A 26,433-nucleotide genomic window follows, 5' to 3' on the forward strand; every position below is an offset into this window, starting at 1 on the left:
CTGGAGTGTTCCGTGGAAGGAGATAGGAGATGAACCAGCACTGATCGGAGGTAAACCTTTCCTCTGGGATTATTCCCTTCCCGTGAAGTTGGGAACCGAATTAAGCCCATTTGAGTCAGCCCAGCACAGGACCTCTGCCTTTCCCCGGGATGCCAGCTCCCCTTCCCCGAGTCTCGGTGCCAGCACCCACCCTGGGCACGGGGCAGGCACCTCCCAGCGAGGTTTCTCCCAGCCGCTCAGACCAGACGGACCAGACACTGGGGTGTCCCGCGCCACCTGCACTCAGGGGATGTCCCCCAAGCTCGTTTGGGGAGGGCGATGCTCCGTCTCCATCACCGTCAGCAGTGCCCGTGGCTGCAGTCTCTAATTTAACATGATTAATACGGAGACCGGGACAGGTAATGAGTACTAAGCAGCTCTCTTCATAATCCTAACAAGGTTCCGCAGAAATCATTAGCATAAAGCCTGCCACTACTTTTAGATGAGTTTTATACAGATTTTAGGTAATTTATACCAATTTATGCTATCTTAAAGCAGGAGGAGCATTTCCTCTGCCCGCGGTCCATCTCAGCCTGGCTCCCGCGGAAACGTCTGACCGGGAGTGCTGCGGGTGCAGCGCTTCGTGTGTTCACCGCCCCCGCGGGCTCCTGCTGCAGGGACGGTGCCGGACGCGGGTGCCCGAGGCACCCAGTGCCTGCTGGGCTCCCCTTGCCCGCGGCGCTGTGCGGCAGCTGTGGGCATGCTGGTGGCACACTGGCCCAGGGCATGTGTCAGCCGTGCCCCAGCCCATCCACACCAGCCTCTGCACTCGGGATTTGGGGACTTAGCCCCATCTCAGCAGTGCTGGTGCGGTCAGGAATGCAGTCATGAGTAATTAAAAAGGCTTTTTATTTCCTTATTACCACATTTCCACTGCCTTCTCGCAACTTTTGCCTTCCAAGAGCAGAAATTAGTTCATTTAGAAATGTTTATTAAAACGCAATAATTTCTGAAAAACACGTAGGTTGCTACGGTCTCTCTTCAACGAACCAGTCCATCCCCCTGCACGGCATAACCTCCCGTGGGTTAGCTAAGCCTCGTGATTTCCTTTATCCACTTCAGATACTTGGAGACCCTGGTGTAGATGCCGTATTTACCTGGCTTGGCACATTCCTCGCCCCAGCTGGTGATCCCCGTGAGAAACCAGGTGCCCTCGATCTCGGTGGTGTAGGGACCTCCGCTGTCCCCCCCGCAGGTGTCACTGCCCCCGGCCGGGAAGCCGGCGCAGAACATGTTATGTAGGATGGTGGTGGAGGTACTCTTGAGGCAGGTCGGTCGGTCGACGAAGGGCACCTTGAGGACCTGGAGGATGGTGGCGGGCCGGCCGCGGAAGAGCGTGTTGCCCCAGCCGCTCACCGTCCCCGTCCCGTGCTTCAGCAGGGCGTTGGTGAACTCCCGGCTGCCAATGCAGATGGGGGTGACGTAGCTGTTGAAGCTGAGCGGCCGGTCCAGCTCCAGGAGGGCGATGTCGTTGTGGTGCTTGTTGATCGTGGCGTTGTACGTGGGATGGGGAAGGACTTTCACCACCTTACGCTGCTGCTCCGTTTTGTCTTCCTCGTTGGTGTTGTATTCACCTGCAGAGACAAGCGTGGCTTGGGCTGGACCCCCCTCCATGGCCGGACCACCGACCGTGCCCTGACGATGCCACCCCGCTGCGATACCAGCCCAGCCGGGTGGTTGCAAAGGATGAGCACTGCACGCCCCAGCCCCCGGGCTGCTCCGAGCCTGGTGCCAGCAAGGCTGCTTCCTCCTTGTCAAAGGGCGTTGGAGGTTCCCCCACGGCAGCACCTCCTCGGTCCCCGCAGCCAGCAGGACCTGAACCCCCAGATGTGACACCGGGCATGCACCGATCAAGTGCCAAAGGCCCAGCTGCTTTTGCCAAGGTCAGTAGCAATGTGGCTGTTCTCGGGATTTAGCACTCCTCAAAGAGGTGTAAGGGGATGTTGCCCTTGCATCAAAGGTGGGAAGCCTCTAGAATTAAAAATCTTTGTTTAAAATAAATCATTTACTAGCGAACAGAAACCTGACCTTCCCTTTCCCAAAACCACGCAGCCACGAGGCAGAACGGGGCACAGGGGGCTACCAAATGTCCGTCCCCGCCGATGCTCACAGGTGCCCCCGGTCCCTGCCGCCCGCGGGAGGCTCAGCTGCCTGCGATTGCAGGGTGCTGCCGGCAGCTTCAGGCTCCGGTGATTGAGTTGCCGGCAGCCTATTACCTCCCCTCCCGGCTTGTGTAACAGGTAGAGGGAAGGGAAAATGTTCTGTGGTCTCGGGTCGGCGAACGGGCAGCGTTTGGGTCTGTCTGTAGCCGCATCCCCTCCCCTGCCTGTGGACTGGCTCTGCTGAAGGCTCGAGAGCAGGATGACTTTTCCCGCTTGCTTTCTCGCAGCCCAAGAGGCGCAGGGTGCGTTTAACCCCTGCTGCGGTATTTCTACGTGCTTTGCTGTAATCTCCAGAATATACCATCTCCTCTAAACAATATCTGCAGCACTCCTGGCCCTGGCAGTGTCCTGTGTCTGCTGCGTCTGCCTGCGAGGAGCGGCACGGAGCCCAGCGAGAGAGGTGAGGCAGCTTTCTGTGTTCACGTTCGTGCTGGCGCCTGACGAAGGCGGGTTTGGTGGCTGGTGCTGCTGATGTGCTCTGTGAGGGTTGTTTTGCAGCAGGGTGTGAATGTCAGCTTCCTCGCAGGCTGTGTTTCTACAGTGTAAATGTAAGACAGATGTGGGGGAGACTTTGAGAGGGTTTTTCTTATGCTACAGCTGCTTACTATTGCTGGGGACCTGAAAATATGCTTCAGGGATGAAAGTGGAGAGGCGAAGAAGGACAGGGGAGGGGAATGCTTCTTCCACCCCCTGCTACTGATTTTTGGGCCTCCTAGGATGCTATATACAAAGCTGAATATTTAGTATGAATGGACGTGCAGGAATCAGACGTTGCCCATGCAGTGTCCATGGTCCGATAGTCCCCGAAGCCCTGCAAAATTATGTTTTGCTCTCTTGACTTGCTGCCTGTCCAACATCCTGCCCTGGAAACCCAGCAGTGCTGCAGAGCGGTGTGAAGGTGGCGTGAGGGGAGCTGGCTGATAACGTATCCTAAATGGAGGGGGGTGTGATAGGCAGGAGAGAGCCTCAAAGGAGAGGCAGTTTGCATGCAGATGCAGCAAATGCAAACCTCTGTCCAGGTGGAAATGTGCTTTTCTGGAGGGGTAAGAGTGCTTTTGCACTGGGCATTTTGTACTTTCTCACGTTACTGGGTATGAGGCTGGGCTTTGTGCTGGGCTCTCAAGCAAAACTGTCTGAAAAGTAGATAGCAAAAAATGCTGTGTGCAAGCTGTAAGCCTCATCCTGCCAGCGCCGGGCAGGTGGTGCCCAGCCCCACGGTGCTCAGTCTCCAGGGTCTGGCCAGGCACACCCAGCAGCTCGGCCACGTTAACATGGAAGATGAGGATGCAGCTGGAGCCCTCTTGATGAGCTTGTTCCTCTAGGTATAAACTCAGTGTTTCAAAGCTCAGGTAAAATCTCATTTTTGTCACCAATACATTTCATAGTGTTTAAACAGAAAGCGTGATTCTTTCCTGCCTCCTTTCAGTGCTGCTTGTAGCGATTATCAGCCACACCAGTGTTCCCCTCCTGTACCTATCAGTGTAACCCTCCTGTTCTAGATATTCATACAGGGGAGAAACAAATAATTTGGGGAAGCTGATTCTGCCACAGCAGTGAAACACGGCACTGCGAGGCTTGCCAAGGCCCCACGCAGAGTTATCAGCCATCTGGAAGAGCTGGGTACCAAAAGTCAGGGGGAAATACCATTTTTAAGCAGAGATGATACATTTGTTTTGTAAAGTAGCAGCATCACTTGCTGTGCAGTCTGGCCACATTGCCCCTGCCTAACTACCCAGGGACCCTGCTGTAGAAGCACACTTTCCACATGCCAGCCTGGTTTCTCTACTTCAATCCATAAATTCTATTTAATTCTAAAGAAGTTAGGAAAAAAAGTAGTCAGCTCCTTCCGAGGAGTTAGTCAGATTGCTGGTGCCCCTCTTGCACCAGCTATCCATTCTCTGAGAGCTGTGTGAAAACTTAGTGTGACCGCCCAAGAAGGGCAGAAATCCCTAGTGAGATCCTATGTGGCCAGTAGAGGTAAAAATCCATCACACCAGCTCATGAAGCAGCATCTTAACTGAAGCCCACCGGGCTTTTAAGAGCCTTCTCTCTGGCTCAGGTGAGATGATTGCCTGCGGTCGGGTTGGGCTGTGTTTGCAACACGGTCCGGCAGCTCTGTGGCTTTGGGACCAAGGCCAGTCCCAGCTCACTGCTCCCACTGGAGGTGGTGGGACCTGCAGAGACCAGGCTGCCAAAATGCTGCAAGCTGGGGCCTCGGTGCCCTAAAGCAACTTGTGCTGCGTTGCTGCCCATCGTGGTGGCCTGGCTCCCAGGGTTTTCTCTGCAATGCCTTGTGCCTGGCCAGGGCAAGCCCTGTCCCACGTCCCTCGCCTGCGCTGGCCCGATGCTGCCCGAGGTGCTCACCTGCCACGGCAGTGACATTGTCACCTGGCTGCAGGCAGTGCGCTGCCGTCACTACCCATTTCTCGTTGATGATGGATGCGCCGCAGAAGCCCATGCCGTTCCTGTCCACCAGATGAACCTGTGGGAGCAGAAGGAAATCACACCGGTGGGTTTGTGTAAGTCGGTGGGGAAGAAGAGTGGGACTCAGGGGTTTTGTTTGGCTGTAGGACAGGCTGGTCATACAGAGCCAGTGCTGCCAGAGATGCTGCTCCTCGGGGAGTCTCTGCCCCTCTGTCCCCTGCTCTGTCACAAAGGGTGGCCAACACCGCCCCGCACACGTGTTAGTGCCCTGTTGCACTTCTCCCCCCTTTGCTGCCGGGCTGGGAGGGCAGACAGCCCCAAACAAAACTCAGCATAAAACTCGGAGCATCCAAAATGCAAATACTTCTGCACGTACCTCCTAAAAGTGTTTTGCCAGTGACTAGATCTTAACTACTTAACTAGGGACAAAATCTTAACCACCCCTTTCATTTGGGCATCTAACGGCCTCAGCACTTATGGGGCACAAGCCAGGACATGCCTTAGCTAAAACTTCTAATTAAATTGATCAGCTGACTCGGTGGACTGTGTTTATAAAGAAATCCTTCTTTTAATTCACCCATTTCGTTCCTTTCGCGTGACGTGGCTCATCACCGTCTATCTGCCTCGTACTTTCCACGTATTTACTCATTTGATGCCTCGTCAGGCAGAGCCGGCTGCATTTTAAGGAGGCCAATATCCATAACGAAGAGGACGAAGCTCGCCCAGGGCGATGAACCGGAGTGCCTCCACACTCGCAGCCATCCCCACCCGTGCCACGCGTGGGCTCTGCCCCAGGCGCCCGCGGCTCCCGGCGCCGCCCGGCCGGTGGCCACAGGAGGGCAGCGCAGGCTGCCCTTGCCGGAGCCCGGCGCCCACGCGTGCCCGTGGAGCAGCCAGAGAGGAGGCAGTGACGTTGTTTATACGGCCCTTCAGTGGGATCTGGGCCCCACAACCACCCCCAAACCCCTCCTGGCTGCTGCCTGAATGCCAGCTGGCTGAGCATCTTCATTTGCCAGCTGGCAACCAAGGGTTTTTTCAGAGGGTGCCTGGTGAGGGAAAGGTCTCCCTGAGCTCAGCCAACTAGCCAGACTTGGTGGGCTTGTAATGTGTGAATTTACTTTCTTTAAGAATAGTGATTTCTCATATTTAACTTTCTGGTTGTCCTCTTGACTCTGTGTGGATGCATGGGGGGTGCCTGCATCATCCGTGGTTTGTCCCACAGAAGGCTGTGCCAGAAAGCTCTGCGTGGCTAGGGCAGCGGTACGGCCTCTTCCTTTCAGACACAAAACATGACCTCCCAACAAACCTCCTGCTGCTGCTTCTGGTGGCCGTGTATGTCCCCAACACGTTACTGGCTTTTTTAGCTCTGAAAAGGAGGGCAGATGCCTGCTCCTGACCTTTCTACATACACCCTGCTCACGGCTTCGCTCCCTCAGCAGATGTGGGATCTGCTGAGCTGGGTGAATGGGCATTTACGCCCCTGTGTGGGCAACTTTTCATTGACATCACCCGTGTCGGTCTGCGCCAGAGCTTGCAACAGAAAGCGATTTGCCATTCTTAAAACCTCATCTGAATTTATTATTTTGCCAGCCACTGAGATTTCTGCACTCACTGAAGCCAGAGTAGAATTTAAGGGCAGTAGATGACTTTGAAAAAGATGCAAGCTAGGAGCTAACTTTCCTTTCGACACCAATTTAAAAGTATTTAGAGAGCAGTGGGTTGGAGGAGGTTTCTTTGCAGCCCCCCCATGTGATGTCACTTCTGGGGAGGTAGAGATAACTAGGATGTTGCAAGTAGGATGTGGGCTTGGATGAGGAAAGAGCAGCTGGATTTGGTAGACGTCCTACAAGGACAGATCCTTTGTTGATATAAATTATCATGGATCTGTTGAAACTGATGGAGCCAAAAATGGAGCTGCATTGCTCCTTGCAAAGCTGTGCCTTGCAAAGCTCCCCTCCCTCAGCCGTCGGCTTAATCTTGGTAAATTCATGGACTACTGGGGAATCTGTTGCTATAGGTCAAAACTGGATCCTTTGTGCCCTGCCAGATAAAGCTGCTGTGACTGACTTCTAGCTTTTTTGCCAGGGTAGACCCCCAACCAGGCAAGTTTTGTTGCTGTGGCATAAAACTGTGTACAGAAAGAAACTGTGTTCCTGTTAGACTTGAGCTCTATTGCTAAACTAACCTCAGAGATGGGCTTTGGGTATGTAGAAGTAAGATGATCCTGCATTCAGAAGGAAATGAATAGGCAGAGCGATTGCTGGGGTTACAGGAGAGCTGCAGAAATAGGCAGTACCTGCCAAGGCACCTCGCCTCTCATGCTGTCTGATCCACCGACAACCCGGGTGCCCGTCTTAATTATTGGTGTGATTTTCGTGGTGGCAGCGGTGCTGGTTTCCGTGATGTTGTCGAGCACCTTGTCGTGAGCATCGTCGTGGTCATCGGCGGTGATGTTCCAGTGCTCAAAGGTGTTTATGGCTCGGGTGAGCTTGCTCTTCGCTTCAGGAGCCGTGATCTTCCCGCAGGGATACGGCACTGGGAGAGAAACAGTCACGGTTACGACTGGCTGCGCGTCACGCTGAGAGTTACAGCAATTGCGGAGCAGGCGAGGAGGCAAATGCTGCCTCGTCTCAGCACCCTGTTTCGGGACCAGCATGGGAGACGCGGGGCCGTGGGCCGACTCGTGCGTTCTCTGTGCAAACAGATGCCTCTGCCTTTGAGCAGCAGTGCAGGTAATATGTAAGAGTAGCAAAAGCATAAATTGTTTCTGGGCTTTAGAAATTAATTCTGAACAGCTTTTAAAAAGGAGAAAGTTTGTGAGAGAGCGCGCGTCTGACGGGACGGGGCAGCTGTGCCTTTATTTCGCGGGATGCTGAGGTGCGTGCCCGGGAGGCTGGCTGCGGTAGGCAGCCGGGCGCTTGGCTGACATTTCTACAGCCAGTAACTCCAGTACAATAAAAGTCCAGCTGGGAGAGGGCAGGAAATAATATCTGCCAATTGTACAGATAATCCTGCTTGGCACCAAGGTGAGGAAAACATTAATAAACTCTTTCTAGAGTTGTAGATTTTCTCCGTTAATGAAGATCTCATCTGTAGGCTCATTTCAGACGAGCTCTTCCCATTTCTCTCCTACGCAGTGTGTGCTGAATTCCTGCTCATAGTGGCAGTCAAAATAGTAAATAGCATCAGGCATTGTCTTTCATCTGAAAAGCTTTTGACAGCACTGTGCAAACAAACATTAGTGTAAAATCAGATGTAAGTGTGGCCTACTGAGATTTCTTTTTTTTTTTTTTTGTTTAAACGGTCCGCTTTAGGAATAGGGCTCAAATAAGTGTTGAGTGATGGAAAGTGCTACTGGTGAGATTAGGCAAGGAAATGAAGGTCTCAGAGCCAACGAAAGCTAAGCTTTTGCAGGAAGGGCAATTACCCAACCTGAAAGATGATCTTGTTGCTAACAGTCAAACTTTCTGGTCCAGTGAAAGTGATACAGCATGTTGGGCAACACAGGCCTGAGCTCTTAATGATCTCCATTTACAGAAGGACTCCCAGCCTAAGGTACTTCCTACACTGATTGCTGAAAGTCAGCCCTTTCAGGAGCTCAAAGTGCTCCTGGCTGTAGCTATCAGAAACTAGCTCACCTGTGCAGGTGCCTGCACGCTAGCTTAGGTGTGCAAATCTGTTACTCTCAGGTGTTAGAAGTATGATAGCACCAAATGTTAAACTGAGCTTAGATGACAATTTTTTTTCTCTACTCAATCTCCTCTCTCCTCTGCCAGATGTGCTTCTGAGATGTTCATGCCCAATTAACTTGCTGCATTGCAGTGGGTTGGGGTTGCACGTGTCGGTGTAGTTAGAGCTATTGTAACAGCCTAGGAGCGAGGTAAGGTTGGCAAATATAACAAGAACCAGCTATTCTTTAGCCCTTTTTGAAGTTGCAACCTCAAGCAATGCATTTCCCCTCCAGCCCTTAGGCTGCCTTTCCGTTTTGCTCCTCAATACCACAGCGGAGCCATAGAGTCCATCTCCTGTTGAGCGTCTTTCAGTGCAGACACACACTGGTGGGAGGACAGCACCACCACAAAGCTTCACTTGTCTCCACCCAAGTCAGGTAATTATAAGACACTGCATGATGCCCAGCCATCAAACGGACCATCAGGAGGATTTACAGTAAGAAAGATTGTCTTTTGTTCTGAATAAGCCCAGAGCAACCTCGATGTAGGATCAGTAACTAAATGGTAGCTCTTATTGGAAAAACATGGGAGTGACCTCTGGATGGATGGGAACCAGCGGGTATTCTGGTGTAGCTGAACAGGTTATTTCTGTCTGCAGAAAACTACTGATCCATACCTAGAAATATAAGATGGCCGCAAGTGGGAGAGGTGCCTGTGTGAGTGGCCATCTGAAACAAGCATTTGCCTTGTGCACAAATTCCTGGACGCCTACCCTCCTTCTCCACCCACCTAGGCTAAAAAAAAGGGTGTTTAAGTTGCATCCTTCAAGCCTGACCCCACGTCTGCCCTTGGGAAAGTGCAGGGTCACACTCTTTACATTTGCTAAGCAGGAAAACAAGGCTGGTTTCCAACAGGATATTGCATTTCTATGAGATTCATGTATCTAAATCCAGGACAAGACCTTGGAAACTTTCACCCAAATCTCTTAAAAATACTTTAAAAGTTAACCTGCAGGTTCACAGGACTTTCCATCTTCATGAAGTCTATAGCCAGCAGCGCAGGAACACACAACTTTCTGCGGCGGGTCATGCCTGCAGAAGTGCTTGCAGCCTCCATTTTTAATGGCACAAGTGAAGTCTGAAAGAAATTAAAGTGAAACTGTGAAAACTCTTTTGAAATACAGCTGATCAGAGATTTGTTGGGACTTAGGCCTTTGGACTCAGCCTATAATGCACTCCGGTTGTTCTAGACCATGGAAAACGGATGTTTGTTTGCAAGGAGAGAGTCCTCCTTCCAAATCACGTCCCTGCTTGTAATGAAGGAGCGCTGGGCTCCAATTTGAGAAGGCAGGTTGAGGAACAGCCCAATGAGAGGTCCTGCCGAGCCCTGGTGTGGCCTCCTGCATCCAACAACTGCGTGCTGTCTGAAATTTGGCAGCCTGACCCTAAAGGACTCCTGCAAATATTTGGTTACGAGCCACGTGATTTCCCCACCGTCGTGCTGCTCTCCTCCCCCTGTGCTTACGGCAATCCAGCCCCGGTGCGGATGCTCGTGGAGAACATCGTGTGTCAAATGGGAGCAAACCCTGAACCCATGAAGGGCTTTGTCCTGGGATTATCGCTGGGCTCTGAATTTAAAACCTCAAGCAAAGCCATATGTTCTTCCTGACCCAGCAATAAATCATCGCAGCCTGACGTGGAAGACACATTTCAGCGGGATGTTTGATGAAACGGGTCCCAACCTGAGGCACAGCGAGATTCCCGTGACTTGCGTGTGTCTTCTCCCACCCCACCTCGCACTCCTCTGTGGTGGGAACACCATCCCTTGGAGGTGGGAAACCACTAACCCACAGACGCCCTTTTAATTCTCAGTGACTTTCCAAATAACTTCACAGCAGATTAACTCCACTCCTACTTCTTCAAGGACACCTCCCTTCCTGTAGCCATTTTAATGCCATCATTTACTATTTTTGCAGAGCTCCTTTTCACGCCTCACTTCTAGCGCTATTTTTGTTCCTGTCTCACTTCCACGAGAAATCTGCAATGAGACTATTTAAATGTGATGCAGCTTTGAAATGCTCTTTTTAACGTATGCTCCTCTCTTGCCAGAGCAGAAGCACAACTAGAAAGAGAATCTTTTATTAGCGCAGTGAGTCTAGCACATTATGCGAGTGGCACAGCCCCTGATTATATTATAAATATAAGAGCTGAATATCCCTCTTGCTTAAATTATCAGCTGTTTGGTTTTCATAAACTCCTCAACCCATCAGGAAAATATTTGCTTCTTGTTTGCCTTCAGAACCAAGGTGGCTGGTGATAATTATAATTATGAAGTTAGCAGAGTGCCATTGAGAGGAGGTTGCAATAATCCTGCCCTGCTCAGCACCTGCTGCCCAGCCTGGCGTGAGAAATGGAGAGGAGTGAGAGCCTGGGGGCCCCATCGGGGCCGGTGGAAAACTGTTGCTTTCAGCGGGTGCGCACGTCGTCCCTGATTGACGAGCAGCCCCGGAAAGGCTTGTGCTGGGGAGATAAAGGAAGGTCTCTGTGTCAACATTTGTGCTGGCAGCCGCAGCGTGCTGAACAAAAGACCTTGAGCCCGAGTCTCTGTTGAACCCTGCGTAAGAGCAGGCACCTCGGTGCTCAGCGGAGGTGGAGCTGGGGCTCCACCAAGGACAGGAGAGGACAGAGACATCCGCTCCTATATCCCCAAGTATGTCCCCCTGTAACCCCATTGCCAACAGGCTGAATTTGCACATTCGTGCAGTGCCTTACAGCGAGGCAAAATGTGTCTGAAACAGCCCTCTGGGAGGAGGAAACTCTATGCCCACTTTGATCCGATGGGATTTCAAGTAGGGCAGAACAACCACAGGACGAGCCCCCGGTACGTACCTATCTCACAGTTTCTGCCTTCGTACCCAGCTGGGCACCAGCACACATAGGAATTTACTGCGTCCTTGCAAACGGCTCCGTTTTTGCATGGATTGGGGTCACACTGATCTCCATCTTGGAGAGAAGACAGGAGAATTAACAAACATGAGCGTCCACCACGGCTGGTGCCGACCTTGCTCTGTGCAAGCCTTCTGTTAAAGACGAGCAAGAGACTGTACATCTTCCCTCTTTGAATGGAAAATAAGTCAGATTCTGGCACCCAAGTGCACAACAGACAACGTCAGCGCTGGGATAAGATCAGCAGGAGTATTTTTTTTTACTCATTACCCAGAGTCCTAATTATGTACCCTGTCCTGTGTGGGTTAATTCTGCTCGTTTCTGCAGAACTCCTCTTCTGTCTCCCTCATGCAACATCTCAACAGGACCTCATGTCTTGGCTAAGTTAGACGGACAAAGTTAGAAGGTTTGCTTCCTCAAGAGTGCTTGGGATTTCTTAATCTGAATTATTTTAACACTGCTGTCTTTGTTCTCTGAAGGTTTGGGCCTGTCCACTTGGGTTTGGAGACCTCTCTGTGTATTAGGATTGAGAGCCTCCGTCATTGCTCTTTCTTTCTAAGTCTTGTACTGCTATTAACTGGTCTGGATTTTTCTTTACATGTCAGGGCTTTTATTTTCACAGCTGCCTACAGCTGAGAAGCTGAGGCTTTAATAAAAATTCCCAGTATTGAAAAATTGGCGCCCTAACACTTTGGAAGAGTAAGTCAGTGACGCTAAATTACAGGGAAGCGCGCTTTGAAACGGTTATGCAAAGGCAAGGAGGAAGGGGAATGTCTTGATGTGTTTGCGTCCTGCCAGTAAGCGTGGCTGTTAATGGTGCTTTCAGGAATGGGCTGGAATGCAAGGGGCAGATTGCAAACAGGGACAAAATGGTTTTGTCTTCTCTAAGGCATGGCGTCGGGGTTTGCACGTAAGGTGTGCATCGCGGCTGTTGTTGCTGCCTGGTGCGGGCAAACGGGGCTTGGTACCACGTGGGTGCTGTGCAAGGGGTGAGCTCCTGTGGGCTGCACGTGTTGGGAGTAGCAGCTTGTAAGCTGAACAGTAAACCAGGCACTTCGGATGATAGGGGAATATATGGTGATCACTATTTTTGAAGAGCTAATTGGTTACAGTGGCAGGGAAACAAATGCAGCATTGAGTTTCATCAGTTGGTTTTCCAGAGGACAGTCCTACAATGCAAATGTAACTTTTTTATTTTATAGTCTGGACTGACTAATCTGAATTATTTAAGGCTTTTTAGTGAGATGTTCTGGGCGCTTCGCCAATCTACAAAGCGCTTCATTTATTGAAATGTCCGTAAAATTAGTTTCAGATGTTCTAGTGGGCATTGAAATCTTTTTGGTAAGGGATTGAGGAGTTGTCGGAGATGGAGGCTGAAAGGGAAGTAATAGATGGTGAAAAGAAAATGGTGGAGAAGCAAGGGTTTGGGACCACTGGTGTGAATTGCAAACAGCTGTTTGCTATGATCATGTTGAGGCTCCACTTTAATATGGCATTTCCAGGGATTCACGCTGTGCTTGCGTAAGGCAGTGCCTTATCTGGAGGTCCCTCCTTGAGAGCAGAGCATTTGCTGTTTGCTGGAGGGGTGTTAATTATTGCTGTCGTGTTTTACTCTATGCTACAGCTGAAACTAGGAGCCCAGAGTGTGAGCTGGGCTCAACAGATCCAGTGGTCTGTGTGAACTGGGTTTGTTCTGTGAGGTTTTTGAAGTTTGTTCAAAAAAACCTCCTTAACAAAGAAAACGTTAAGTAAATTTTTTTGGCTTGCAATTTGTAAACAAATGGGACAGGCCCAGGCTGGGTGGCTGCAGGATTTAGGGTGCATGACTCTGACTAGCTGTGTCATAAAAGATTCTGAATGCTGGAATACATTTGTTTCAATAAACATCTGCTACTTATACTCTGAAAGATGAATATTATGCATTTGAACATGAAGAAAGCAGCTCTTACCAACGTACGTTTTCCAAAACTCCATCTGCAAAGGAAAAAAAAAAAAGTTTCCCTTGATTTCTAATTTCTGGGCACTGCCTGACTGAAGTAGTAAAGGGATGACTCCAAAGCTAAAGCAAAAGACGTGCAGGAAAACGACCACCTCTGTAATCCCAGTGGTGACCAACAAACCTTTAAAGCAGTTCTCAAGCCCAACTGCTGGATCAGGAATGAGAATAAAACGCGATAGATGCTGCACGTGGCCCCCGCAGGTTCTCCCTTGCTGTGCACTCCTCCTTCCCCCGGGGCCTCCTCACCCGAAAGGCTCGTACGGGTGCGGGCTGGGGGGAACAAGGTGTTGCCATTTTGCAGCGGGGATACTCACTGTTTTCTCTGTGTTTTCAAACACTTCTCGGGCTTCTTCAAAGCTGCATTTTTCTTCTATGCATTCTCTCTCGAGGTTGCCAGGAATAACCTCTTCCAGTCTGTTTGAATTGGCTCGCTTTTGCCTGCGCAGAACCAAGTTCGCCTCTTTGTTCTCGATGAAGACTGCAATTTGAAAAGAAATAGGGGCTAGAGAGGAGCACGCGCTGCCGTGTGATGCAGCTGGGATGGGCTGTCAGGGCTCTGTTCTCCCAGAAAGCAAGCCCTTTTCGTGCGCTCACCCACCCATTGCCCCATGACCGGGGACGTTTCAGGAGTGTTATCTGCTTGAGGTTTCTTTGGTGTCCAACTTAAGGGCAATCCAGAGGATCAAATCTGGAGAACCAAGAGTCAAAGTAGTCAATAGACAGAAATGACGGATGGCGAGAGGGTGATTAGGAGCACTGAAGTTTGATGCTTAAAATACCCTAAAGCAGATGGTGTGAGTATCTCCTATCATAGATGCACAGACCAGAATAAGCTATTTGAGAGGGGAAAATAATAGGGTTTTTCATGCTGCTGCTTGGTGAGGTCTTGTTTGGACACAGAAATTGTCCTGCTTTAACTGTCTCTGCCCGTTTTGGCTGTGAAAGGCTGTTTGCGTCCGCAAGCAGCTGCGGCCCTTGGAAGCCATGGGCCATTTGCTTCTCTCCCTGCTCCTCACCCTTGCCCATGCACCTGGGTACCACCGTTTCCTGCCAGCAGGAGGGGTGACATGAGCCCTCCTCACCCCCTGGGCCAAGCCATGGCAACAAGGTGGTGTGCATCCACCTTCAACTTGCTGGCCAAGCTCCTGGGCAGAAACCACCATCAGAGAGCTGCTGGTGTTGCAGGACCCCCAGTCTAGGTGGGATGTCCACAGTGGCCATCAGCCTTTCCATGGTGGCTGCCTGGTGAAGGGTACAAGGACATGCGGTCCCGTCATGGTGAATGCTCTCCTGGCAGGGCCACGCATCCCATCGGCAGGGTCAGCAGCAGCAGCCTCCCCGTGGCAGCCGCCCAGCAGGGTTTGCTCCTGACCCACCTCTTGGAGACCCCTTTCTCTGCTGAGTACTCTTCCCCATCCCACCACTCTAAAAAAGACACCATTCACCCAGAGGAGCTTCCTGCTTTGCCTCCCCAGCCTCTCCTCTCTCCCCATCCTCCCTTAGCGCTCGCAGCCATGTCTCTTTTTGTCACCAGATGGCACGGTAGAGCAGCTCTTCTTGGAGCTGCTGGTGGCCACCCTGGACATGGACGCTTACCTGGGGGCTCTGTGCTGGAAGGGGTTCAGGACCTGGGGGCCTGGCCCCTCGGAGGGTTGAGCAGAGCATGAGCTCAGCCAGGCAGGCAGAGGGGAGAGTGAGGGGCAAGTACCAGCCGCTCGTTCCTTCTCATGGCTAACTTCTGCTCTCGATGCAGAGCAGATCCCAGCCTCTCTGAACTCGCAGAGGATTGGTTTTGTCGAACTCTCATGGGCCCCAGGTGGGTTGCTCGGATTTACGCTATGCCACTGACGACGTAACCAGCCCCTTCACCTAAAGATCTCTCTGCAAGAGGCTGAACTAATTGTTTTTGCAATGCTTTTAATCGTTGTACAGCAAGCTTGCACCTCTGCCTTCCTCATGCTAATGTGTTTTTGGTTAAAAATGAAAAGGAGTGCATTAAAATCCTGACCTTAATCTAATTTTTTGGCAGTAGATATTGATGGGTAAAGCACTGGCCTCTGAAGAAGCCAGGCTTGTTTCAAACACCGCGACCCCCACCGGGACCCATGCAGGGTTGTGGTTTACGTGTGGGACATGTACGTACACCCCCAGCCAGCCTCCATGGCCGAGCAGGGGGCTGAGAGCGTGGAGGCACCAGGGGGGCACAGCCTGGCTGGAGAAGACCTGCCCCCTTCTCCCCCCTGGCATGGGCTGCCGCCTCCAGCTTGTCCCCAAGCTGGGCAGAAAAGGCTCAGGTGAGAATGATGGAGAAGCCTTCCTTGGTTTTGTAACCCTGCTGGGCTCTCCATGTGCTTAGTGCCCAGGAACCCCACGTGGGCACAGCCGCACGTCGCCCTGCGTGAAGTGAGGCAGCTGCGTCAGACCCACTCCTTCATCTCTTCCTGGTGGGATGTGCCAGGCACCTGCCGTGGTTAACCCGTTTAATGGAGAGAACTCATTTTAATGAATGCAGCTTTGTCTCCCTCAGATCCCTCTATGCTTTCTCAGTTGCTTACTGATCCCACATGCTGCTTTACACGGAAAACTTGATTTGAACTGAAGGTTGCAGGCCCCGCGGGGTCACGGGCATGGTACTCACCCTGGCTGGGAACCATCCTAACACCAAGAATACATTCACAGTGACTTATCAACTTCTGAACCAGTATCTGAGAGAGTGAGAGGGGCCCCTGGGCCAAGGGGCTGTGAGGGGAGACCTGTCCTGCCGGCCGAGGATAGTATTTTCTAGGTGGTACACCCGGGTGGGTGGTGGTACCAATATGAGGTTCTGCTCACTTTTCATTGCTAAGCAAACATTTTGGAAAGAGGCCTTTTTTTTTAACCTGTTACTTGCAATGTTTTAATGAAAGAAGAAAGGCCAGCCTTGCACCAAACAAGTACTCGCGCTGGATGTGAACCAGCCTCTGCTGGAACTGTTGCTGCTACAGATAAATCAAGCAACAGCCTGCATTACTATGTGTGATTGCCCACATCCATCAACTACGCTATCTTGTCTACAGTTTTGGCTGCATCTTAAAGTCTTTGTTAAATTCACGCTGGGTTTGGCTCTAAACAATTCTCGCCGTGGCAAATCCAATGACTGTTTTATGGACGTGAGTACTTGTTTGTACTCCAGGACAAAGCGGTGGCACACGCAGAGGTGTGGATGTTACTCCACCAGTGACTCTCTCCCTGTTTCTTCCTTCTATGTGTGTGGGTGCGTGCATTCTAAAATGGCTGAATCAAGCTCTGAAAGCTTAAAAGCTGCAAAAATTTAAGAAAAACTCCATTCTTAAAATTAATCCCTGTGACACATTCTGTGTAAAATCAGCATAAAAGCTATTATTTCATTCCCAAGAAAAGAACTGGAGCTTTAAAGCGAGGAGCTATGAAAACCAGCAATCCCTCTGAGCTCTCATCTCATATGAGACTGCGCACGTTGTCCCACCGTCAAGTGACAAACTGTCCCTTCACCTGTGCCAGTAACCCCCTCACCCCCAAAAGTGAAGGACTTACTTGCTAGGCTTTAAATGAACCCACCTGTACTTTCGGCACCAAGACAAGCTCCCAGAAGACAAATGGAGAGTACGAGGGGGATATTTGCCATCTTCTTCCCACTGCCCCAACCTCTTTCTAACAAATTGTTCAGGTGGTGGAGCTCAGTCAATAGTTCCAAAGTGCAAGTGCTTGTTTATTTACTCTGGGTAACCCTTTAATTTAAGGTCCCCAGATGTGCCATTGCTGAAGCTTGAAATGGCAGCATGGGTGTTATTGGAGGGGGCAGGTCCACGTACAAGAAACCTGCTGGGTAGTTGCAGTCCTTGGGCTCATCTTCTGCCCCGTAGGATATTACTGCCATGTTTGGGGGTTGAGCATGGCACAAGAATAAATTAATCCAGCTTCAGTGAACTTCTTTAAAGCACTGGATTTCTCATTCCTATCCACGTGATGTTGTTGGCCATATACAAGTTCACAGTAGCATTTTCAAAAGCTTCAGCATGGTCCACGTTTTGTCCAAAAGAGCCGGCACAATTCCCTTGAAGACGACCCTACAGATGATGCTTCTTCTCGGGGACCAGGCACCCTTGGAGCAGGGCTGTGTCAGCCAGCATGGTCTCACAGGGGTTATCTAATTAAAAACCTGGATGAAGTGAAGTGAGATGGTTGGTCCGTTATCCAGATCTGCTGGGGCAAATCCTGGAAACACATGGAGTTTCCCGGGTCCTGCACTTGAGGCCACAGGAAGGAACCTGCTACTTGGTGGCTTGGACGGTGGCCTGGCGTAGGGATGTGCTGATAAAATGCCTGCTCTGGAGCAGGGAGGGTGTGCAGGCTCCTGGCTGCAGGGCAGCCTTTGCCCAGGACAGGTTCACAGGCTGCTCCTGATCCACCCTGGCCAAGGAGTGGACTGAAAGGGAGGGAAGATGGGGGAAATGAAATAGGAAAAAAAGCAGATTTTCATACAGAAAAGAAAGAATGGGTTTTCCCATGAAACCATTCATATTTAATGGTGGGTTACTTACAGCTTTTAAAATCCATTTCTTCCCTTCTTCTGACTTCCCCTTAATGTGAAGAGCTATTTTAAGGTGAATAATTGCTTTTGGGAAAATACTGAATATTGTAAAAAAAATAAATGAAACATTCACTTCTGGAAAGGTCAAAAATCTCCCCCCACCTCCTTCCTTGAGGAGTTGTAGGGAAAGCAGGCCAAAATCATTCATCCGGCTCTGGGGAGGGCGTGTGGGCTTTCTGCCGATGACCTGTTCCTCAAAACCTGCTTCCCAGTTTCTGCTTCTTCCCCCACCCCCCCGTGCACGGGGCAGAACCGAAATCCATCATTGCACCGTGCACATCTGGGGCTTGCAGTGCTCTGCCCAACTACAGAAAGCTCTCGGGCAGAGGCATTTTAAAGCAGAACTCCATTTCTGAGTGGGGTGTTGGTGCTGTTGCCTTTTGGTATTGGCTTAGCTCTAATACTATGCTTAAGGAGAGCAGCAAGAGGCAGGCTCTGATGGCTTGTTAAAGCAGAAGAGCTAGAAGAGGGGAGTTGGCAGGTGTCAGGAGTTCCCAGCAAAGCAAGATGGATATTCTGCTATTGTCAATGCAAGGGAATCCCACAGCGCGTTTCACGGCGCCGCCAGCGCTCACAAGCAGGCTAACGCCGTCCGGTGAGACGCAGAGTACGTACCGTGTTGGATGTGCCCGCGCCTCGCAGGCTGGAGAGCTGTTAGTTGTTATGAGGCTACAATAGCCCTTGGGTAGTTGTTAAAGTGTTTGCTTGAGCTTATGAACCATAAATTCTGTGCACTCCGTCCAAAAAATTAAAACCGTTCCTTCGTGCAGCAAACGGGAGAGACGTTTATGGTTGCATGGGTATTTGGAGTTACTTTTGTATGCAGAAAGGACCCATCAGCTGCAGGTAAATATGAGATGCTGAATGTGAGTTACAGCCTTGTGAGATCTGTGTTGCCTAGGTGGAAAAAATCCTTTATTTTCCCTTTCTTAAGCAAACAAAAGGTCCTGAAACCTGTAATTCATCTTGTTTCTTCTTGCTCCATTTGAGATTATCTTTATTCATCACTGACAGTAACTTTTGTTATCAAATTTCTGTGGTAGATAAATGAGTTAGGATGAGGTAATGTGCTGTTGATGGAAATTGAATGCTAAGTGAAGAAGGTAATGATCATCTCTCATTTTCTGTGCATAAGAAAATGCAAATGTGAGAAAATAAATTGAGCTAAAATGCTGAAACAATACATCTCCTATCAATAAAAAGGAGCGTAGAGAATGGCCTGCCATAACAAAGGATAATTAGAATCTCATTACTCTAAGTATTTTATTTTAGAACATAGGTCAGTCAAATTATTTTTGGTTTACGGTGCATATTTCACATGTAATAGTATTCACAACAATATTGCTAATTAATCTTCGCAGAAAATGCCAACATTATTAGAATAAACAAGGCTGTAAATACGGATAATTTCCATTGTTTACTACTATCGCCGTCAACTTCTGGGGCACTAAATTGAAAGCAAAATGTTTCTTTTTATTTATTTTGCAAAGAAAATCCCCAGAATTGCGATCCTCACCATGGGCACTTTGGAGATGACAGCTTTGCTATTTAGGTAGGTAACATCAATTGGATCTGGGTATGTTTTGACTTAGTGTTCTACGTTCTCAAAAGAAGGCTATTTAAAATACACACCAAAGTCATGTTCCTTCCTATTAAAAAGGCTTTCTGTAGCAGTGAGCTGTTAGGAGATGTCTCTTCTGGTTTGAAGTGTTAGGTTTGGGGCTTTGTTTGTTGAAATATCCCTTTTTTTGTTGGAACAGAACCGTCACACACATGTGGTTGCTGGGCATGTGTTTGTGTCAAAGGCAGAAGGAGCTGGCAGGGGTGCAGGGCAGCGTGTTCCCGGCAGGGCCACCACCTCGGGCTTGGGGTCTTTCGGAGAAGCTTTCTGCTGCAAAGGGAAATGAAGTTTATGAGAAGTCAGAACAAGAAAGCTATTTCCATTTTAATCTGATAAATTTTTTAAAAATATGTTCTGGTTGCACTGATCAATAATGTTAAACAGGCTGATGGCTTGAGGATCTTGCTAAAGGATTGTTCGTAATTTCCCTTGTCTCCAAAAGCAGTCTTTTAAGCAAAAAATCCTCGCGCAAAACCTTAAGCAAATTGCAATTTGCCCTTGCCCTCTAGACAGCTATGGTAAGTAATCTTTCCTTAACCAACAGCAAACAAGCTATTTCTGAAAAAAGTAGGGAAAGTAATGCTTGATTTTTATTTTTTTTTTTTTTCGTTCTTTATTTGATTACTGTGAAGTCCCTGGCTTTTTCTGGAGCAATGATTGTGGGAAGTTATCCAAATATAGAGGCAGCACAGCCATGGAGTCCTTTGCAGTGCCTATCGTTCTGTTGTAATAATTAACATACTAGAGAAAGTACCAATCCTGTTAAAAGTCCCATAGCCGCTGAAGATACTAAGGTGTATTTGGACATCAGTGGCGTTAGTGAGGATATGCCCTCAGCTTTCACAGGTGGGACGCAGAAGCCTTGTCCCCGTGGCGGTGGCTCTGGCTGGTGGGATCGCAGGCGCTGGGAGATGCCGCTAATGACTTCAATTCTGTGCTGTGGGAGGGGTATTCAGGCACAAGGAGGTGGCTGGCTTTGGTGACATGAAATAGCAACCAGGACCAACTCTTCAGTGACATGGCAGCATACAGTTTGTGCAGGAGCAGTGTTGGCTCATAGCTCTCCTGTCTCTGAAAGCCTCTTCCCTACTCCCCCTATCCATCTCAGGGCTTTCAGTTCCTGTGCTGGGCATTTTTCTTCTGCTTTTATGTAGAGACTTCAATACTTGTGCCAAGAAACAGGCTCCCCTTGCTGAATTCCCTCCAGACACATCCACTGCAGTTAGCACTTAAGCTCCGTCCCTCCTATTTTATTCAGTTTTTAATTAGACTCGTGAACAGGAGCACAGAGCAAACTCTGCTTTCATCTGGGAGATCCTGTGGCTGTGAAATATTTACGGAAGTAAATAACTGTCAGAAAGTAAATAAGCCCCTGACTCTACATGAGTGTGAAAGTGCTTTGAAATAGTCTCATTCGAATAAAAGCTCCTCATGTTGAGTGGCAGCAAGAAACGGCAAAACAGGCAAAAAATTCCCAATGTAGAAGGTAAACACAATTACTAATTCATGGAGCAGCAGGTTTCACAGTAGCAGCTTTAATATCTTTCTTTGCAGTTTGATTTAAAACAGGCCAGATTAAAAGGAAATCTGGATTTGACTTGGTCATCAGCTTTTCAGAAAGCGGAGTGTAAACACGGATAGATGCACCGTGCTGCTGCAGTTACTCTAAATTTAGACTTTGCCATCTCCACTTCAAACTCTGGATAAAGCAATGAAGCAAAGCTCAGAGGAGGCGGCAGCTCTTGCAGGTTTGAGGGGTCAGGTAGATCACCAAGCTCAAACATCATCGTACAGAGCAAGAACTAAATTAAATATAAGCTCAAAGCTGGCTTGCCACTGTGTCTTGGCACGAGATGACACAACCCCTGTAAGAGGCCAGGCGCGTGTGTGGGACAGAGGCTTGTCCTGCCCCAGGCTTGCTGACGTGAATGTGAGTTCTGGAGGTTGCTTTGAAACAGATCTCTGAAAGATGCTTCTCTCTCCTACAGCAAACGCATCGCTCCCGTCTGCTGATGCTATTAGTAGCGTAGTGTCCTAGAGGAATACTCCTGGACCAGGACTCTGTTAATAGAGACAGGTTAACTCCAGGCAGCAGCATCCAGCTAAGCAGAGGGAGCTTGTTTCCTTCTTCACTCATGGGAAAGGATTCATCTTGCCTTGCTCTGATGCCTGTTGTTGGAGGAGGGAGGTGTCTCTCTCTTTCTCTCCCTTTCTGTTGACTAGGAAAGGAGCCTCGACTGACAGCTTACGCTATATGTCAAACTTTATTTTTGGATAGTTAAAACTGGGATGAAATGAGTCTCAACCAGCACATCCAAACCCACCATAGTCAAAGCCCTTGCACTTAACTCCACACTGAGCTTAAAGTAATAACATTGAGTGTTCTCCCTTTGCCCATTTTCTACATCAACATTTGTGACTGTGCCCGTGTTCATTTTCTTTGCCTTAATCGTATTCCATCTGAAGTTTCTATCTTCTCCTTGTACCAGGGCATCCTTGTGCCCTCTTCACCTTCTCCACCTCCTTTTCTTTCTACTGTCATTGTAATTTGCCTTCTTGCCCTTCAGGGACAAAACTGTCTGTGGTATTAAGATTAAAATCTAAGGGGAGGATATGCAGAGAAGAGATAAGGATATTTCTAATTTGTGTATCCTTAACTGATACCACCAGCCAGCTCCCTGAGTGATAGGTACTTGAAGCAGTGGCACTCGAAGCATGTCCTCTGCTTAATAAATGTGCTCTTAGAACACCCCTTCCAGCTGATTGACTTGGGACAGAACTGGAAAAGCTGAGAGCCCTCCCAATTACCTTGGACCTACTCCAAGAGGCAGTCGATAGTTGACGTTCAGAGAAAGGGACCTCACAGTCTTTGTTATCTGCTCACACCAACACATACGATGGATGAAACCACCACTCTGGTTCCAGAGGGAGACACTGCAATTTTTCTCCTGAAATCCCAGGCCCATCAGAGGTGTATGATGTGATGAATAATTAAGACTGAATTGGCCTTTCTACCGAGTCTGACCTACTTGGGTTTTCTCTTCTGTTCCCCTGACCTAGTGCCCTGGAGTACTTCTCTTGCTAACAGCATTCACTAATGGATGGTTGGATGCCCTGACTTGCCAGTTCTAACAAAGCCAACAGTGCTCTGCTATGAAGGTTAATTTGCAGCCAAATTCACCAAGAGAGCTAGCCAAAGTCCTCTGCACTACTTGGGCACTATTTTGTAAATTCAGGAAGGATGCTAGTTGTGTGGTTGCTTCAGAGGGTGATTGTCACTGGTGTACGGTGGCGTCACCGCCCTGGTGGAGGAAGGAACCTGCTGACGTAAAGATCTGCCATGACTGTTTGCAGGTGGGTTTCCCCTCTGGTGCAAAGCAGGCACAGAAGCTTGGGTTCATCTTTCTGAATTTAATCTCCTAACTTGAATTGCCAAGTCTGGGACCACAGACTCTATAGTTGCTGGAAAGATGCACTTCTGGAGACTCAGAAACCCAAAAGATCAGACGCTGCAGATACGGCTGGGCTTTGAAGTACCTTCTTCCCTGCGTTGACTCCATGGGGAGTGTACACACCTACACTCCAAGTGCAATGGGAAAATGACACCTCAGTGTCCATACGTGTTTGGTGCCTGTAGAGTGCTGTGCCAGGCCTATGCTTTGTTCAGAAGATGTTGGGAGCCTTGACAGTACGAGGATGGATGGACAGTAGGATGCAAAGGGGCAGATGAGGGCCGGAACCCGAGGTGATTGTACAGAATGCAATGGTGCTTCATCAGCACTGGGTTTTTTTTCATCAGCACAACCATTTGCACTGGTTGAATTTTTACTTGAAGTTGCTAATTTAAACTTTACTGTAGATGTCCTGAAAGTTTTGCATTTAAACTAATACAAAGTCATCTTAAAAAGCAGCATCCCTATCCTACCTTAGGAAAATTCTCTGTCTTGGTCTGGCTCGCACTCTTCGCAATTAAGGTTGTATGGATAATTATGAATATACTGTTTGAGTTGAAGCATATTGTAAACTTCTTAAATCAAGTGAAATACCTCACATGCGTGGAAACACAACCAGTTAAAAGATGTGATATCTAATATATAACACACTCTTTCTAAATTAGGCTCATCTCTTTGAAAAAATGCATGAGTTCCACAGCTCAGGCTTAGATCATAATTTGAAACTGCAGAGGATAATCTCAGAAATCACAAAAAGCATCTCCCAAGGGTTTTTGCTGGGTGCTTCTTCACATCAGCTTTTTATCTTGAAAGCTGTGTCAAACTCATGGAAACATGAAGAGTTTGTGATGTGTGCTCCTTCTAAAAATCATCACAGCTCCCAGCTATGAATCCTGATTTGACAGGTAAATGCTACGTGTGCTCTTCCTATAAATGAATATTGGCCTGAGTGTTTCTCTTCAAGGTTTTGAGCTCTCCAGCTAAGGTTGCACCATGCAAGGAATGCAGGATGGGAACACAACTCGCCTTGTTCAGGCTGTCCAAGTACTGACCTTATCTTGATCTTCTTGTAGATTTAGGGCCAAATTCTGCCACCCCTTCATTTTGATTGACTGGAATGGGGCTGTGGGTTTGGCCGTCTCTTAATGGGCCACCTTGCTACAAAAGTCTGTGACTGGGAGTCTGGAGCTGTAATAGCACTGGCTGTCTCGGTCCTTGGATAAAACCAGGCTAGTAAGCAAACCAGCTGGCAGGACTTCACAATCATCACGCCAACCCGGTTGGTAGTTTGTGGAGTGAACCTGTGAGGACCTATCCTCCCCTCAGCAGTTTAGCCGGGTCACCACCTCTGAATGGTGTCCACTTCTTTTTTCTTCTAATATTTTCTCTGGTTAGTTTGCTGCGGTGTCTGAAGCATTCTGGGAACTTCCCAGGCATATGAGAAGGGACTCTGTGTGCCCAGGGAGAGCTCCACGACGGGCACAGCAGATAGGGATCGGGGAGGTGGGACTTTATAAATCAACAACCTTAATTACTTGCAGTCTGGAAAAAAATGAATGGAGAGAAGTACTCATAGAGTCGAGACTTCAGGGGGAGTTCAGGCACTAATCCATAAAACCAACGAGTCTATTTGTGCCTTGCACGAGTGCCGGGACTCAACCTCCCCAGGAGCCCCTAGCAGTGCTGCTGGTCACCCTCCACCGACAAGGACAGCCTGTGTTGGACCTAGATGACCATGGTACAAAATGGCACCTAAACCAGCATGTGTTATCCCACACAGCCACTATTCCGCTCCTTCTAAGGAGATCTGTCAGCTCACCCTGCCTCCTCTTCGGGAGGGTGATGGTGCAATCCCTCCCTCCCTTTCCCTTTCTCCCTCCTCTCCTCCCTTATAGTTCTGCTCTCCTGCATTTCTCTACGGCTATTGTAGTAGTTTTCAAGTCAGCTTAATCACAAGATGTCCTTAATCACAAGCAATCCTTTCGGTATTAATATAATAGACAACTCAGAGGATGCTTCTGCTTGTTATGGACATTTGCAGTAGTGCAAGGCCAGGAGACAATACTGCTGTGTCAGCACAGGAATAAATAATCACCCAGGGCTGAGGGCAAGCAGAACTGAACCTCAGGCCTCTGTATTGTCTGCGCCAGGTTTAAAATACTCCCGGGAGGTGAATCTGAGGAATGAAGCTCAATGCTAGTAAATAATTTTGACCTATGCTCTGGCTGTGGGTAATTTACAGCACACTTGAAAATCTGATCTGGGTTATGTCCAATTCACAGAAGTTTATTTCCAAGGCAGTTACTTATAGACTATCTTCCTGGCTTTCGGGTTTCTTGGGGAGGTGTCTGAACATTATCTCTCTGAGCAATCACCATAAAATTAAAATTTTCAATTTTAATGGTGAGCAAACAGTTTAAGGAAAGTGAAATATCCTTCTTTTCACTTAAAGCTTTGAGTCTTTAAATATTTATTAGCAGTGTCTCTACTCTGCAGCAATGTTAAAAGGCTCAGCCCCATGCTAAGGAGGAAAACAATCCATTTGATTAAAAACGAAGAGCAAATGCCATTTCTGAAGAAGGCCTTCAAGTCAGGTTACGGTGTTTGGAAAAATGATCGGCACTTCTGTCTTCTATGTAGTACAGCTAGAAATGGGTTTGGGTTTTGTTTCCTCCCTTAAACCTCCTTTGCCCTACAAATTTTGTGGTTCTTTCTCATGGCTTGACCCTGTAGGAGCAATGGTGGTATTTCTCTGGGCAGATTCGCCAAGTTGCTCCCTAAATTGAGTTCTTCAAGTGCTTCATATTCTTCATTTGCAGACGTGGGCCCCTTGGGTGCTTATTGTTCTATTTTAAATTCTGTTTTTCTCTTGCTTTAGCTATGGAGGAAACAGCCTCCTGTAATCTCAGAGGATGATAACTTGAGGTTTGGGAAATCTGTGGATACTTTATCTCCCTATGCACTGATCGAACTACCTGTACTTTTTCTTTCTTTAAAAAGAAAAAGCTTAAAATCTTTAAAATAATTCTCTACACAGTAGTAAACAGAGGTGAAAAAAGATGTGATTATTGAATAGGATTTCAAATTGAATCTGCATCGAGTTGTCAGCTGGAAAAGAACCCCCTGAATGGTGAGTGCACATGGAACACCCCAGGCATTGCTTTGCCTGGGGAGGTGCCTGGTACCTGCTGGGAAGAGAGGAATGATGAAAAACTTCATTTAAAATGTGAGTTCTCAAAGAAAATTAGCTCATGGTAGAAAATGGTCTCATTTGTAAATCTCTGCAAGGTTATCTTCTGTAAAGGTTGGTGGGTTAACCATAGCTAGAAGGACTATGCTAGGTTATTTTAATCACTTAGTAGTGAATGTTTAAAAAGTGATTCTTATGGGAAAGTCCTGAATATTTGTGTGTGTGTGCGCGCGCTCCATCAATGCATGCAGGATTCAGTGGAAATAAGGGCTTCACAGTGGTCATCTGTACCAAGGTACAGGGAGGGGAAACCTCTCCACC

The 26,433-nt window shown here is 48.7% G+C and overlaps 1 protein-coding gene across 1 annotated transcript; it reads right to left on the reverse strand.

Annotated features, from left to right (window-relative positions):
• Positions 1–871: 871 nt before the first annotated feature.
• On the reverse strand, positions 872–16,929 carry F9 (coagulation factor IX). The gene is made up of 8 exons (XM_075161995.1): positions 16,817–16,929; positions 13,555–13,718; positions 13,191–13,215; positions 11,185–11,298; positions 9,305–9,433; positions 6,922–7,160; positions 4,566–4,683; positions 872–1,613 (listed from the first exon to the last, which is right to left on the reverse strand). Exons 1-8 carry the CDS (start codon positions 16,881–16,883, stop codon positions 1,066–1,068), a joined length of 1,404 nt encoding a protein of 467 aa, XP_075018096.1. The 5' UTR covers positions 16,884–16,929; the 3' UTR covers positions 872–1,065.
• Between the last annotated feature and the right edge of the window lie 9,504 nt (positions 16,930–26,433).

The sequence above is a fragment of the Calonectris borealis genome, chromosome 13 (assembly GCF_964195595.1).
Source record: "Calonectris borealis chromosome 13, bCalBor7.hap1.2, whole genome shotgun sequence".
Taxonomy (NCBI): Eukaryota; Metazoa; Chordata; class Aves; order Procellariiformes; family Procellariidae; genus Calonectris; species Calonectris borealis.

Bases quoted from the DNA above. Each gene is read 5' to 3' on its own strand.
- F9 (XM_075161995.1), bottom strand. From the start codon at position 16,883: ATGGCAAATATCCCCCTCGTACTCTCCATTTGTCTTCTGGGAGCTTGT. The intron at 13,216-13,554 runs GTGAGTATCCCC...TTTCCTTTGCAG, and splicing joins TTGAAAACACAGAGAAAACA to ATGGAGTTTTGGAAAACGTA. The intron at 7,161-9,304 runs GTTAACTTTTAA...TTTCTCTCCCAG, and splicing joins AAAGTCCTGTGAACCTGCAG to TGCCGTATCCCTGCGGGAAG.